This window comes from Taudactylus pleione, unplaced genomic scaffold (genome assembly GCF_031769625.1).
Source record: "Taudactylus pleione unplaced genomic scaffold, aTauple2 ptg000142l, whole genome shotgun sequence".
Lineage (NCBI taxonomy): Eukaryota > Metazoa > Chordata > Amphibia > Anura > Myobatrachidae > Taudactylus > Taudactylus pleione.
Window position 1 is genome coordinate 747888 of NW_028284544.1, and position 14244 is coordinate 762131.

At 41.2% G+C, this 14244-nt stretch overlaps 1 protein-coding gene across 2 annotated transcripts in view; it reads left to right on the forward strand.

Moving 5' to 3' along the window:
* FBXO25 (F-box protein 25) overlaps window positions 1-13906 on the forward strand; it is a 34512-nt gene extending 20606 nt beyond the window's left edge. The window contains exons 9-11 of one of the 2 annotated variants that reach the window (XM_088473831.1): window positions 546-689; window positions 2301-2327; window positions 11839-13906. In XM_088473831.1, the coding sequence (XP_088329957.1) occupies window positions 546-689; window positions 2301-2327; window positions 11839-11928 (261 nt within the window). In that variant the 3' untranslated portion in view covers window positions 11929-13906. The remainder of the gene's footprint in view (window positions 1-545; window positions 690-2300; window positions 2328-11838) is intronic. The other variant, XM_088473832.1, reaches the window with a different exon arrangement.
* Window positions 13907-14244: the final 338 nt, after the last annotated feature.

The window sequence follows — 14244 nt, forward strand, 5'->3', positions numbered from 1 at the left end:
CCCTTACAATTCAAGACATACAGTATTTAGGACCTGGTAACTGAACTGTGTTTGTTATGTGATGGAGGAAGGATACAGCTATGTTGCTGCTACTGTAACACTGCCCTGATGCTGCTGAAACACTATTGTGCTGCTGTGGCTACTTAATAAATAATGTCAAGACTCTTCTTGAAACTACCCTGCTACAATCGCATATAGTATACAGTATTCAATAATTTTCTGCATGGCTTTTATGATGTACATATGGCTTAATTCACTGTTCCTGTATCTTTATTAGTTTTAGGGGACTCTACCCTCTTGTGCTTCTCATTACTCTACCTTCATCTACTTCTTACTCTCTGCTAGGGCACCTAACATTTGGTTGCTTTGCATTGTTGCTTATCTGGGTGTTATGGTCGCGAATGTAGCAATGTATATTATCCATGTCCTGTATTGTACTGTAAATCAACCTATTTGTTTATGTACTGTGTAAGGCGCTGTGGAACACTTATGGCGCCATATAAATAAACGATAATAATAATATATTATAATTTATTTTTTTTTAGTTTCGAAAACATCTGATCGTGACAGAAAATGGTCACGTTGACTGGAAATTAATGTTCTTCACACTACAAAAGTACTATCCAAAAAGGGAACAATATGCAGACACATTACACTTCTGTCGTCATTGCAGTGTTCTGTTTTGGAAGGTAAAATATTTTGTGCAGTGTTATTCATTACAATCAACTAGCTAAAGCTTGTTTCACAAATTTATACTGCTCTATGTAAATTACTAGTTGATGTACCAGATATCACCTGTGTAGACCTTTAAGGTGCGTACACACTAGACGATTTTTGGAACGATATGCACGATTTCGAAGCATCGGAGCAAAATATCGTTCAAAATTGTCTAGTGTGTATGCTCTATATCCTCCGGTGCACACTCCCATTGGATCGGCTGCCGCATAGTCAGGTTGGTCTGCATGTAGCAGGATGCGGCAGGGGCCGACATATCGGGCGGTCGGGTGCCGGATCGTCAAGTGTGTACAGGTCGACCTGAAGTGCCAGCTCGCCAATCGCATCACTTCGTACACCCGTCGTCTACTGTGTATGCATCTTTAGATATTTACTGTTTCCATATCACCACTCCAGTAATACATTAATCCTTCATTCTATGGTAATGCATCACTGCTATAGTGAAGCCGCGTAACCACTAGACGATAAATTGGACGATTTGAGTGATAACGTTATCGTTCATCGTCCGCAATGTCGTCCAGTGGATATGTCGTCAACGACCAGCGATGCGCGCTCCCTCAGATCGTTGACTGCATCTTCCATCGCCTGTACTTGCTGGGCAACCTGACGATATCGTCAAGTTCTGCAAGTACAGGGATGAGGGAGGGTGACGTCACTGAAAAATATATCGCTCAGTGTTGTTAATGACATTGAGCGCATAACTGCCGGGGAAACACTAGACTATATCGCTCATGGAGCATATCGTCTAGTGGATACCCGCCTTAAGACATTACTCTGCCTCACCTCTGTAGTAACACATTACCCTTAACTCACCTTTTTATAGTAAGACCTTCCCTCGCCCGTGTTGTAACACATTTGACATTCTTCTCATGTGCTATCGAGGAATCTGTGAAAACACATTTTACCCATTTGCAGAGCTGTCAGGATCATAGTGGCTCCAGAGCTGGGGCTGCAGCACAGTCCAATATTCAGATAGGGGAGCCACACCAACTGCCAGTGATGATTGGCAGCAGTTGGGGTGACAGCTGGTGTTGCTCCCCTATCTGAATATTGATCTGTGCTGCAGCCACGAAGGGTCAGGCAGGCAGGACATTGCACAGGGGGAGGAAACATTTTACCCCTTTTCACCCCCTTTGGAGTCAAATTTTGAAAAACTCCTGCTTAGTGTGTGCTTATGTCATGGAAGGAATATACTCCCCCATTTTCATGTTTCTAGGTCCGGGGGTTTGGGTTGGGCGTTGTGAACCTGCACACACCGTGACAAACATCTGCTTCTGCCTGTCAAAATCTCCAATCACTTTGGTTCTCGAAGTTGATTTGGGTGTAAAAGTTGGTGTACAGTGCCAATCTTGTACCCTGTTGGTATTCTAGCCTACAGAACTATTGTTACTCTAAACATCCGCAGTTTTTCTTAAAATAATTACCTCTGTATTCTAATGAACATTTGGTGTAAAAAGTTATATTGTACAAGATTAATATGTTTTACTTCTACAAGCAAGTTCAATGGAATATGAAGATACTCACTCATTCTTGTTCTGCTTATCTGTTTCATTCCTTTTGTAAAGGATTGCCAACTTGCCCTTTTATTTAAGGTATTTGGTGCATGCTTTACATGAAGATTCTGTCACTTGTATGATCACTCACAATGCCGTGTGTTTTATGTCGCTAGTGCATATTGCTGGTTTGACACCTCGTTTGGTCCAGTGTCTGTTATTCCCCATAATTCTTGTTTTCAGTTGTGTGTGTGTGTGTGTGTGTGTGTGTGTGTGTGTGTGTCAGCGCCAAGTGTCATATTGATGGAAATTGGATTTCACATTGAAGGCAGCATCATTCAAGGGATTGAAAAAGCAGCCGCAGGTGAAACGTACGTTGGCGTCCCTGTGGCTGCTGATCGTGTTCTCTGTTTATATATCAGTGTCATAGACACTGACTATCAGATGAAATGAATGTTAGCCGCACAAGGAAGATGTTATTTCCAGTAGTGGCAGAATAAACACAACATAGCGGCACGATTCTCCTAAAATAGCCGCACGCTGCGGGGACACACTGATACGACAGCTCTGTTCAGATTACTATCCTTTTAATCACATAGAAAAAAAACAGAATGTGAAGAAAGAGATTTTATGCTTTCTGTTACTTTTACACTAATATTTGTTGTTGTATTTAATAAGGGTACAATTGATCAGTGTTTATAATAGCTGAGTGCCGTATATGAGGGAGAACAGATCCCCATAGCTGCTTAAACATTACAGCACATTTAGTGAAAGCTCAGTGAGAGGTCACATACTGCAGAGATTCATCAAGGCTGCAATGACCTCCATAGGACAGCACTTCTCAATCTAAGATAAGAGACCAAAACATGGACCAAAACTATTGAAGATGCACGTTGTTGCTTATAACGTCAGCCCAGAACCTGAACAGACCGTAATAGTGGCTCAGTGGAGATTCTAAAAAGATCCTTTTACATTACGGATCGATAGTTAATACTACAGTGACGGTGTGATTGTGACTGGCTTTACTAATAACAGAAGGGCAATATATCTAAGAATTAAGGCCCCCATTTATTAATGATTGCAATGCGATCTGGGCATGACATCACCGCCCTTGATCGCATTGCAATATGCTATCATAGCGCCCGGATGTGTCATCCCGACCCTGCGATGTGCCCGCAGGGCTGCTGCGCATGCACAGTCATGCTGACTGCACATGCCCGCCTGCCATTGCCGGGGAAGGTTGCGGAGGAACCCCCTGCCAGCTAATTATGCGCGGTGTAGCCCATAGGCTACAGTGGCTAACGCCATCTTCAGATGGCGTTGGCTGCGGGGGCCAATAACCGGAATGCATCGCATTCAGGACGTTGGTAAATTTGGCAGCATCGCATCCCCCATACAAACCTATAGGGGATGCGGCTGCCAGCGGGAATGGAGGGATCACAGCGTTCCCTACTTCATACATCCAAGGGAAACTTTAATGTTTGCGGTTAACCCCTGAAAACTGGTGTTTTTGGGGGGGGATTTAACCTCAAATATACAATGATAAATGGGGCCCCTAAATGTTGTACCAACTAGGATAATATATTTCACCGGTATAAGGTTCTTGAAGAAATAAAGAATATACAGTACAAACAGTGATCAGTATTTACATCCTACAGATTTCAGTAGAAAATACTATAAACAACAATGGGTGTATAAAAATAAGGTCACTTTATATCCATTTAATAAATACATTTAAACTGTAATATATAATATATGAATCCTTCAGAGAAGATTTGAAGAGTCAGAAATCGCCACACACAGATAAGACCTAGTGCTGTATTGATAGAAGTCAGTGTTTCATAAATCACTATGGGCCAAATGTAATCGGTAGTCTGTTTTGGTAAATTGCGAGTTTGGTGCTAAACTCGCAATTTTTCACAACTCTCCAATGTAATAGGGTGTCTGTTCACTAAAACTCGCATTTTTCAGAGTTACTAAAACTCTGCATTCTCAAACTCGCATCCAGATGTTTTCACATTGAAAACAATCAACTCGCCCAACGTAATAGAGTGTCTGTTTCAGACTCGCAAAAAAAAAGATAAAAAAAAGTCCCCAAATATTAGACCTGCTTCTGGCTAGCGAGTACATCCTGAGAAATCCCCATTGAAGTCTATGGTGGCAACCACTACATAGTAGCCGCAAGATTAATTGAGGTTACATTGTATCAATGATGTAACCACAACATTAACCTCAATTAATCTTGCGGCTACGATGTAGCGGTTCCCACCATAGCCTTCAATGGGGATTTCTCACCATAGACGTCTATGGGAGACACAGGCTGGCCGCATTCAGCTAATCAGGGAGCTGCTCCGACGGAGATGCTCCCTGATTGGCTGGCAGCCCCTTCACTGACGGGGCACACGTGTTCCCCGGTCATTTACGCGGAGCAAAGTTATGTGTACACACATACCTTTGCTCAGTCCGGCATGGATCGGGTTTTTTGCGTTTTTTTTTTATTTTAACCCCTGGATTGCCTACTTGGAGAAGTGGACGCGATCTACGCATAGGAGAGGTGAGTATGGATTTTTTTTTTCAGGTACACCCCTATGGATTACTTTGGATACTAGGTGAGTATGTGTGAGTGTGAGTGTGCATGTATGTTTTATTAAAATTTTACTTTCACGGTGTATGTTTGTTTATTTACATATTTCTTTAGTTGTGGAACTACAAGTGCCAGCTGGCCCGTAATGCTCCGCATGCTGGTATTTGTGGTTCTCCAAATACCAGCATGCAGGGGAGGCTTTCTGGTACTTGTGGTTCTACAACTAAAGAAAATATGGAAACTTTTTATTTTTACACTAACACTATCAACCCGGCACCCACGGGCATAGGGTGCAGGGGATAGCCCCGGGCTATCAGTCTAGGCCTGGGGTGCCCTGGAGAGGGGGACCCCTTTATTGGGGGGGTCCTCAACTCCCCAGGGATCCCCGGCCTGGACTGACTAGCGGTCAGGAATAATGCTTTGGCCGGGGAAACCGGTGAAAGGTTTTCCCTGGCTGTGGCATTATCCCCCTGCTAGACAGAGTTCGGTGCTGGTTCTGGAATTTTCAGGGGACCCCTACTCGTTTTGTCCCCTGATTTTCCAGAACCAGGACCAGCTCAACAAAGCCCTGTGCTGGTTCTTAATATACAGGGGCCCCCTACGCATTTTGGCCCCTGTATTTTTAGAACCAGAACAGGCTTTATAAAGCCCGGGGCTGGTTATGCTTTTGGGGAGGGGGTGCACGTCCTTTTTTTTTTCTTTTCACACATACAGAAGCCATCACGGATCTCCCTGATCTGTGATGGCTTCTCTAAAACTCGCACCTTTTAATGCTACTCGCATTAAAAGGTGTCAGTAGCCTCGAGCTGAAAAGTTTGCAGGCTATTGAATTTGCGAGTTTCAGTACAAACTCGCACTTTTAAAAAGTGCGAGAAAGTGTGTGAGTTTGTACTGTTACTAAAACAGACTACCTATTACTTTTGGCCCCATATTGCTACATAATTGTTACATTGCTGCATAAAGAATATTGGAAACCGTTACAATGTATTAAAGTATCCTTTAATGGTGGGTACACACTGGGCGATATTACTGAGCGACTGCATGATTGCGACATCGTAATCGTGCAATCGCTCAGTAATCGTGCACAAATCGTGCACTTTTAATTCGGAAACGACCAGCGATGCGCACTCCCGCTGGTCGTTTCCGACATTGTCCATCGCCTGAACATGCAGCACAATCTGACTATGTCGTCAGGTTGCTGCATGTTCGGGAATGGGGGAAGAGAGCCCGGCGCTGAACTATATCGTTAATTATATCGTTCAGTGGGTGTGCTCAATGTCATGAACGACATTGAGCACACCCTGCCGGGGACACACTAGACGATATCGCTCAGGGAGCATAAGTGTCTGGTGTTAAAATCAAACCATAATTCTACTACTGAAATAAACAGACAAGACAAAAGGAACAATAATATGACAGTTTAAAATAATCTTCTTTATTCTGCAACAATAAAGTGATTTTATGACCCAAAATATCATTTATTGAGGGCTATTAAGCCTTTATTATGCTATAAGAACAGAATATACAGACAGCTGCCACATGGGCTTTATAATATTTTAAAACACATTATTCTATTTCTTTTACATTTACTATATTTTAAGATTTCTCCATTGGGATATATTGTAAACCATATTTTAAAGTATACCAATAAAGATTTATTATATTTTTTTTTTATGGAAATATTCCTCATAATATTTGTAGTCCCCAATCGGTGTGCTTGTGTCTATTTGAGAGATAAGATTTCAGAAGAACATCTACCGGTAATACATGGAATTAATCAAAAATATTGCAGTCAACCTTTTTGATAAGATTACACTTAATTATGAAAGGAAAAAGAAGTTCCACTATCTCATGAGAGCAAACAGAGATGTGTATGTTATGCATACAGCATGATCACAGATAAATTCTTTACGCAATGTCATTTTTATACTAAACACATAAGTGGTCAACTGATGTCGAGACAGTATCACAACTTAATTCTTTACATCAAGCAGTTTGTAAACCAGACAGGTAAATAGTCAGCAGTTGTCAAGAAACAGTGAGATCTAGAACTATATTTCAGCTGACATTAATTTAGATATTTCAGAAATGATGTTTTGATCAAACACAGGGAACGTCCAATGCCAATATTCAGAATAATATAGGAATAGATTACAGTTTGACTGACCATGAAAATATATTAGTCAGGGCACACTGTGCACATGTTGCCGATTTTAAATGCACATAATCAGCAAGTAGAGTAAAACATTGTAAGCATGAAATGCAAATATTCTGCATATCACAAAGTTAATTGTCTAATATGGCTCATTATAACAGTGTAGGGGGTCAATCCAATAAGGTGCGAGTTTGCTTCATGAAACTCGCAGACTTTGCACAAATGCGCACAACCTAGGATTCTCCAATCCAATTAAAAATGCCTATTTGTGGTACTCGCAGCGGAGGTTTGCGAACTGACTGCCAAATGCAATGTGAGAGAAGTGCATGGAAAAGTGGGCAGACCATCCTGGATCCCCCAAAATTGATATTTTTGTTAGCAGGACCATATAGAAGGCTATTTGCGGGCATTAGGAAAGTACTGATTTTAAATGGTGTCTAATGGCTGATTTCTATGGGGTTTTTTTGTTTTGTTTTTTAAATGCAAAAAAAATTATAAAACAAACTTTTTTTTTTGTTTTTTTTTGGTTTAATCAAACGAATTAAATGAAAAAATGCAAACAAAAGTAGGAAGAGAGGTGATTTTTGGGGTACTTTGAGAATCTTTTTTTTTTTTTTTTAATTAAAAAAAATAATAATAATTAAATCTGGGGTGCCTAAACGGGATGCAGTTGAGAAACTTCCCAACTGCTTTATCCCAGCGACGGTTAAATGACAGGCGTCTATATCTAGACGCCTGTCTTTTTCCCGACGCTGGGAGACCGGCGCCCGGCATCCCGATCGAAGGGATGCCGGGCGCCACGAGTGGACAGCCGCAGGGGGGAGGGTTAGGTTTAGGGCACCCGGGGGGACTTAGGGTTAGGCACCTCCCCGGGAGGGTTAGGGTCAGGCTACGGGGAGGGAGGGTTAGGGTTAGGCACCCCCGGGGGGGACTTATGGTTAGGCACCCCCCTGGGGGTTTAGGCAGCGGGGAAGGGGGGGATTAGGGTTAGGCACTTGGGGGGCAGGTTAGGGTTAGGCATCCCTAAGGAGGGTTAGGGGGTTAGGTTAGTTTTTACTTGCCTACGGACGATCAGGATTTCCAGCGCTGCCTGGCTTCCGCTGCCGGGAACTCTGCTTCTGTCGGCCTGCCGCTGCCGGGATGCGAACTGCCGGCCACAGTTACCAAGCTCACCTGTCTCACATTTAAAAGCAAAGTTGCTGTTCGCTTTAATCCTTGATAGCATACCCTGAGTTTAACACTAATGTGATGGCTATGTCCATGTTATAATTCTGAGCAATAGAGTAGGGACTTGCAGTAAAGTGGGGTCCCGTGACGGGGGCTGCAAGCTTAAATGCATTGATCAATTCATAAACCAAAACCCCACTGTTTGTTTATTATTATTATTGTTAGTTATTATGGTGAGTGCAGAGCCCCTGTGATTTCTATTTAAACAATGTGGTCACATACCATGTTGCACCCCAAATCTAGGAATGGTGAGTGCCGTGGATTAGTGCAATATATAATATATATATATATATATATACGCACACGCAGCTCTTTTATATGACTCCAGTGAGTTCAGACGTGAAGTTCAAACTCTGATTTCTGATATTTATTTACAGGCAAATCAAATTATACAGAATGAGATATACACAGTAGTGACATATATACTAGTATGTTTATGCTTCCTAAGACCTAAAACTAACCAAACAATTAATAAACTAGACAATTAATAATAACAGAAATTCTATACTTGCAAGTATTTATAGTTACCGTACTTCCTCCTGCACAAACTTTGTTCTTCTGAACTTCTGTGTTACATTGTGCTGACCTCTCTCCCGACTGACTCCTATACTCACCATACCTCACTGACTTTCCATCTCCTCTGTCCTTCTCTGTTCTCCTCTGTCCTCTCCTCCAACCTAACTAGCTGTACTTCCAGTGCTGTCTTTTATCCCAAAATCTTTAAATGCAATTTTGCCATGTCCCATGCTGTCCAATGTGGCAGATAATTACAGGTTTCCCTAAAACCAGATTCTGAAGTGTTGTAAAAGTGTCAGTAGGACCAAGTTGGCCATTTCTGCTCAAACAACCATGGTGTCATAAAATGTGGAATTTCTATTCATTAATATTCCTTTGTGTTTGATGTGTAAATAGATCTGTTAAAATGTCAGTGTTGCTGAGGTTTAAACAGTCACCCTATAGTTAGGTTAAATATCAACACATACAATAGATAGAAGCCAAGGTACAAGAATTTGATAACCAGTGGGCAGTGAATAAGCCAAACACGGTGAAATGCACGTAAGGACAATTGCTTAGGGTCTGTACACGGATTTAAACCTGTTGTAATTTGGTTACCAAATTATTGTACCTTGGCTTCTATACATGGTACAGTGCATCCGGAAAGTATTCACAACGCTTCACTTTTTCCACATTTTGTTATGTTACAGCCTTATTCCAAAATGGAATAAATTCATATTTGTCCTCAAAATTGTACACACAATACCCCATAATGACAATGTGTAAAGTTTTTTTTTAGATTTTTGCAAATTTAATAGAAAAAAACCCCACTAAGAAATCACATGCACATAAGTATTCACAACCTTTGCTCCATACTTTGTTGATGCACCTTTGGCAGCAATTACAGCCTCAAGTCTCTTTGAATATGATGCCACAAGCTTGGCACACCTATCTTTGGCCAGTTTCGGCCATTCCTCTTTGCAGCACCTCTCAAGCTCCATCAGGTTGGATGGGAAGCGTCGGTGCACAGCCATTTTCAGATGTCTCCAAAGATGTTTAATAGGATTCAAGTCTAGGCTCTGGCTGGGCCACTCAAGGACATTCACAGAGTTGTCCTGAAGCCACTGCTTTGATATCTTGGCTATGTGCTTAGCGTCATTGTCCTGCTGAAAGATGAACGGTCGCCCCAGTCTGAGGTCACGAGCGCTTTGGAGCAGGTTTTTATACAGGATGTCTCTGTACATTGCTGCATTCATCTTTCCCTCTATCCTGACTAGTCTCCCAGTTCCTGCCGCTGAAAAACATCCCCACAGGATGATGCTGCCACCACCATGCTTCACTGTAGGGATGGTATTGTCCTGGTGATGAGCGGTGCCTGGTTTCCTCCAAACATAACAGCTGGCATTCACGCCAAAGAGTTCAATCTTTGTCTCTCACGGTCTGAGAGTCCTTCAGTTGCATTTTGGCAAACTCCAGACGGGCTGCCATGTGCTTTTTACTAAGGAGTGGCTTCCATCTTACCACTCTACCATACAGGCCTGATTGGTAGATTGCTGAGATGGTTGTCCTTCTGGAAGGTTCTCCTCTCTCCACAGAGGAATGCTGTAGCTCTGACAGAGTGACCATTGGGTTCTTGGTCACCTCCCTGACTAGGGCCCTTCTCCCCCGATCGCTCAGTTTAGACGGCCGGCCAACTCTAGAAAGAGTCCTGGTGGTTCTGAACTTCTTCCATTTATGGATGATTGAGGGCACTGTGCTCATTGGGATCTTCAAAGCTGCAGATATTTTTCTGTACCCTTTCCCAGATTTGTGCCTCGAGACAATCCTGTCTCAGAGGTCTACAGACAATCCCTTGGACTTCATGCTTGGTTTGGGCTCTGACATGCACTGTCAAGTGTGGGATCTCATATAGACAGGTGTATGCCTTTCAAAATCATGTCCAATCAACTGAATTTACCACAGGTGGACTCCAATTAAGCTGTAGGAACATCTCAAGGATGATAAGTGGAAACCGGATGCACCTGAGCTCAATTTTGAGCTTCATGGCAAAGGCTGTGAATACTTATGTACATGTGATTTCTTAGTGTGTTTTTTTATTTTTTCTTAAATTTGCAAAAATCTAAAAAAAAACTTACACGTTGTCATTATGGGGTATTGTGTGTAGAATTTTTTGAGGACAAAGATTAATTTATTCCATTTTGGAATAAGGCTGTAACATAACAAAATGTGGAAAAAGTGAAGCGTTGTGAATACTTTCCGTATGTGTTGATATTACTCTGTGAGGGATGCACTGTCTGATTTCAGAGACTGGATAGACTGGGAATGCAGTCAGCATCTTGCATTTGCAGTGAGTACTGATGCTAGTGCCGCTCTCAGACAACCTTAAGAGATGTGGTGGGATGAGGTATCGACCACCCACAGGTATCCTTTTTTTCTTCAAAAGTCCTCAGACACATTCTCCCAGTACGACTGCTTGCCACGTTAATTCTATAGGTTAGTAGTTCTCAACTCTAATCCACGTACTACTCCCTACTACTGGAGAGACAGAGAGAGGCGATCTTACATGGGCTGAGTCCTGTAATTATATGCATACTGAAACTTTGCTCATGGCGAAACACGCATACAGTATGGTCCTGATAGGCTGCAGGGCAGGAGCAGGTGCACACTGATGATGATGATGATGATGATGATGATGATGACTTGTAGGCACATATTCTTCCAACGTGGATACATCTTCAGATATGTGCAGCTCTGTGTATGGATGGAAATATGGTATTTTGTTTTGTTTTTTTAACCATAGTTTACACCAATTTGCCAACAAAAACTATTTTCATATCCTTATTTTATGCAGTTATCATATCTGCCCTATATGTGTCTACTCCATTAACGTTTTACCTTTTGCTATGTTCATTAAAAAGCCACAGCATGCATTAACATGATGCTTGTTTGTTCCCCTTGGTGTGTTCAAGTCTTTCAATTGAAATGACAGTACTTCAGATGTTTAATCAGTAATATCCTCACAATATCAGGTTCTGTGGATCTATTTGGCTAGAACTCATCCCCTCATTGCAGAGGTCATGGCATGTAGTAAGTAACAAGGCCCCTTGCTATATGGAGCGATCATGCCTAACTCGTCTTTCTCTTGTCAGGACTCGGGACACCCCTGCACTGCTAATGATCCAGGAAGCTGTCTCATGCCGGTCTCTCCCCAGCACTTTATTGATCTCTTCAGATTCTGAGTGCACAACATCCTTCCTCCGCTCGCTCTTGTTTAGTCGTAATGTGCTCTTCTTTGTTTTCATGATTCAGATTTAGTTTTTTTTTTAAGGACTCCTTCAATGGTTGTGGAAACTGCGGCGCTGCTGGACAATGGTACAGATGGGAAAGACCAAATATATTTTATTGTTTTTATATAATTATTTAATTACTATACCTGTTTTATTGCTTCCTGTGTCCTCCCTTTAATTCACTTTATAATTTGTGTATGAAAGTAGAATCAAAGGATTTGTACTGTATATACAGGGTTTTACAAACCTAATATTGCACATTTACTTGTTTTGCTCGTGCACTATTTTACTACCAGTTTTTCAGCGAAAATCTTATTTTTCAGGGTATCACTTTGGTTCCTAAAGGGGCCATTTTTCTACTTCTTCTCTAGTCCGTTTTGTAGATGTGCATTACTATCTGCAAGTAGTCTCAGGCAGGATAAGTAACACTTTGACTCATTATGGACATGGTTGTGATGACTTCTTGCCAAGAAACCAATCTCAGATTACGGTTGTGCCAGTGGTCAGAATAGGTAAAATGGTAGGAAAATGCAAAGTTCTTTTTGGAGATCTATATATGATCACCTCCCCCCAGGTAGTATGTTGCCTGCTACAGATCTATTCCCCATAATCTGTCTTTAAAGAACAGTTTGCCCTTGACCTCGGCATTACTACTTCTCTTCGATGCAAGTTACTTCTCAGAATCCGTATAGGTAGCTGGCAACTGAACACTGATTTACTAATGGAAGAAATGAACTCGTCTCTCTATGGATCAGTATGAATCGGCCCCTCAGATCTCTATCTCCTTGTGAGTGGGGAATAAAGAATATACATGGGCAGGGCTTGATTGGAGTCCATCTTCTCCACTAAATGCCTTGTTGAAGTGAAGTCAAAACACTGAGCATTTTAATCTCCAAATCATATGTAAGATTAAAGTACGCTGCTCTAAAATAAATCTATAATCCGAACCAAGAATAATTTTAGACTAATATTTGAATGTTTAAAGAACTGCCACCGGCTCCTTTTCACCCAGGTCCACAAATCATGCAGACTGATTTAGCAATCATACAAGATCATACCTGGTTGATGGCTCATCCTATGTGATTCTGAGCAAACTTAGTGTAAAAATGTTATATGGCATATCTGATTCAGGTTCCTAAAACTGAGATAAAGTGTGCTTACATAATTGCTATACCCTTCTCCCAAGGTTGTCATACCTTAGCCTGGTCTCCATACATTGTCAGGCTGAGGTGCCCAGCTCATAGGTCAAGTTAGGATGGGGTACAGCAGTCTCTTTACAGGGCAAGTCTAGCCAGATAGTCTAAATATACATAATATGAAGATTTTATTTACCCAGTTGCTGGTAGACTTTAAAATAGGTTTAACAGAAGTCTGGGGTACACATTTTCCTGGAGCTCAAAGTGTATATGTTCCGTAACAGAGACAGGGACATGTGAGACCTATGTAGTAGCAGCTTACAAACAATGTAATTTACAGACATGGCACTCCTTACTGCCATCTACTGGACATATATGATAATGAATGTAGAAATAGTGTAGCTGGGCAAGGTGTTTGTTTTCTAATGCTGTTAATAAGGTACTCTTCTGCTATTATAGCTGGTTAGTGATTATATTGATTTCAAATAAATAATTTGTGACTTTAGTGGGAACAGTAACTTTTTTTTTTTTGTGCTACTTTTAAAGTAGTGAGCTGTAACAGAAGTGTGATGTAACTGAACACAAAGCTGTAATGTTGAATGGTTTTGGCTTTTCTTTATGTATTGGTAAAAGTATCAGGCCTCAATAAAATGTGACACAGGGTAAACTGCTAAGAAAGAAGTCATTGTGAAATGTATAGCTGTTTAATGTGTGTATTCAAGAATGGAAACTGCACAAGTACTGTAATCTATCATTGTCTATTGGAAGCAAAAGAAATAAAGCTTAAAACTTTATACGTGTGCATGTATTTGCGGCTGTGTTTCTTCTGTGGTTGTTGATATTTCCAATATATTAAAAGTGGGAAAGTAATTTTCGGGGTCTATTAACTGTGTGTGTGTGTGTGTGTGTGTGTTATTTTGAAGTTGGTGGGATAGAATTACCTATCAGATCATTGGAATGCTAAAGGTGTAGTGATTTCAAATCTGTTTTACATAATTGCATATGTCTTCTAGTACTGTCAGACCAAACTAACTATTATTTTTAATTTTATAATCTGATTAAAAATGACCAGATAATGTGCTTCCTTAATGTTGTTATTGTACAGAAATGCAAGTTACAGAAGTTCCTTGTT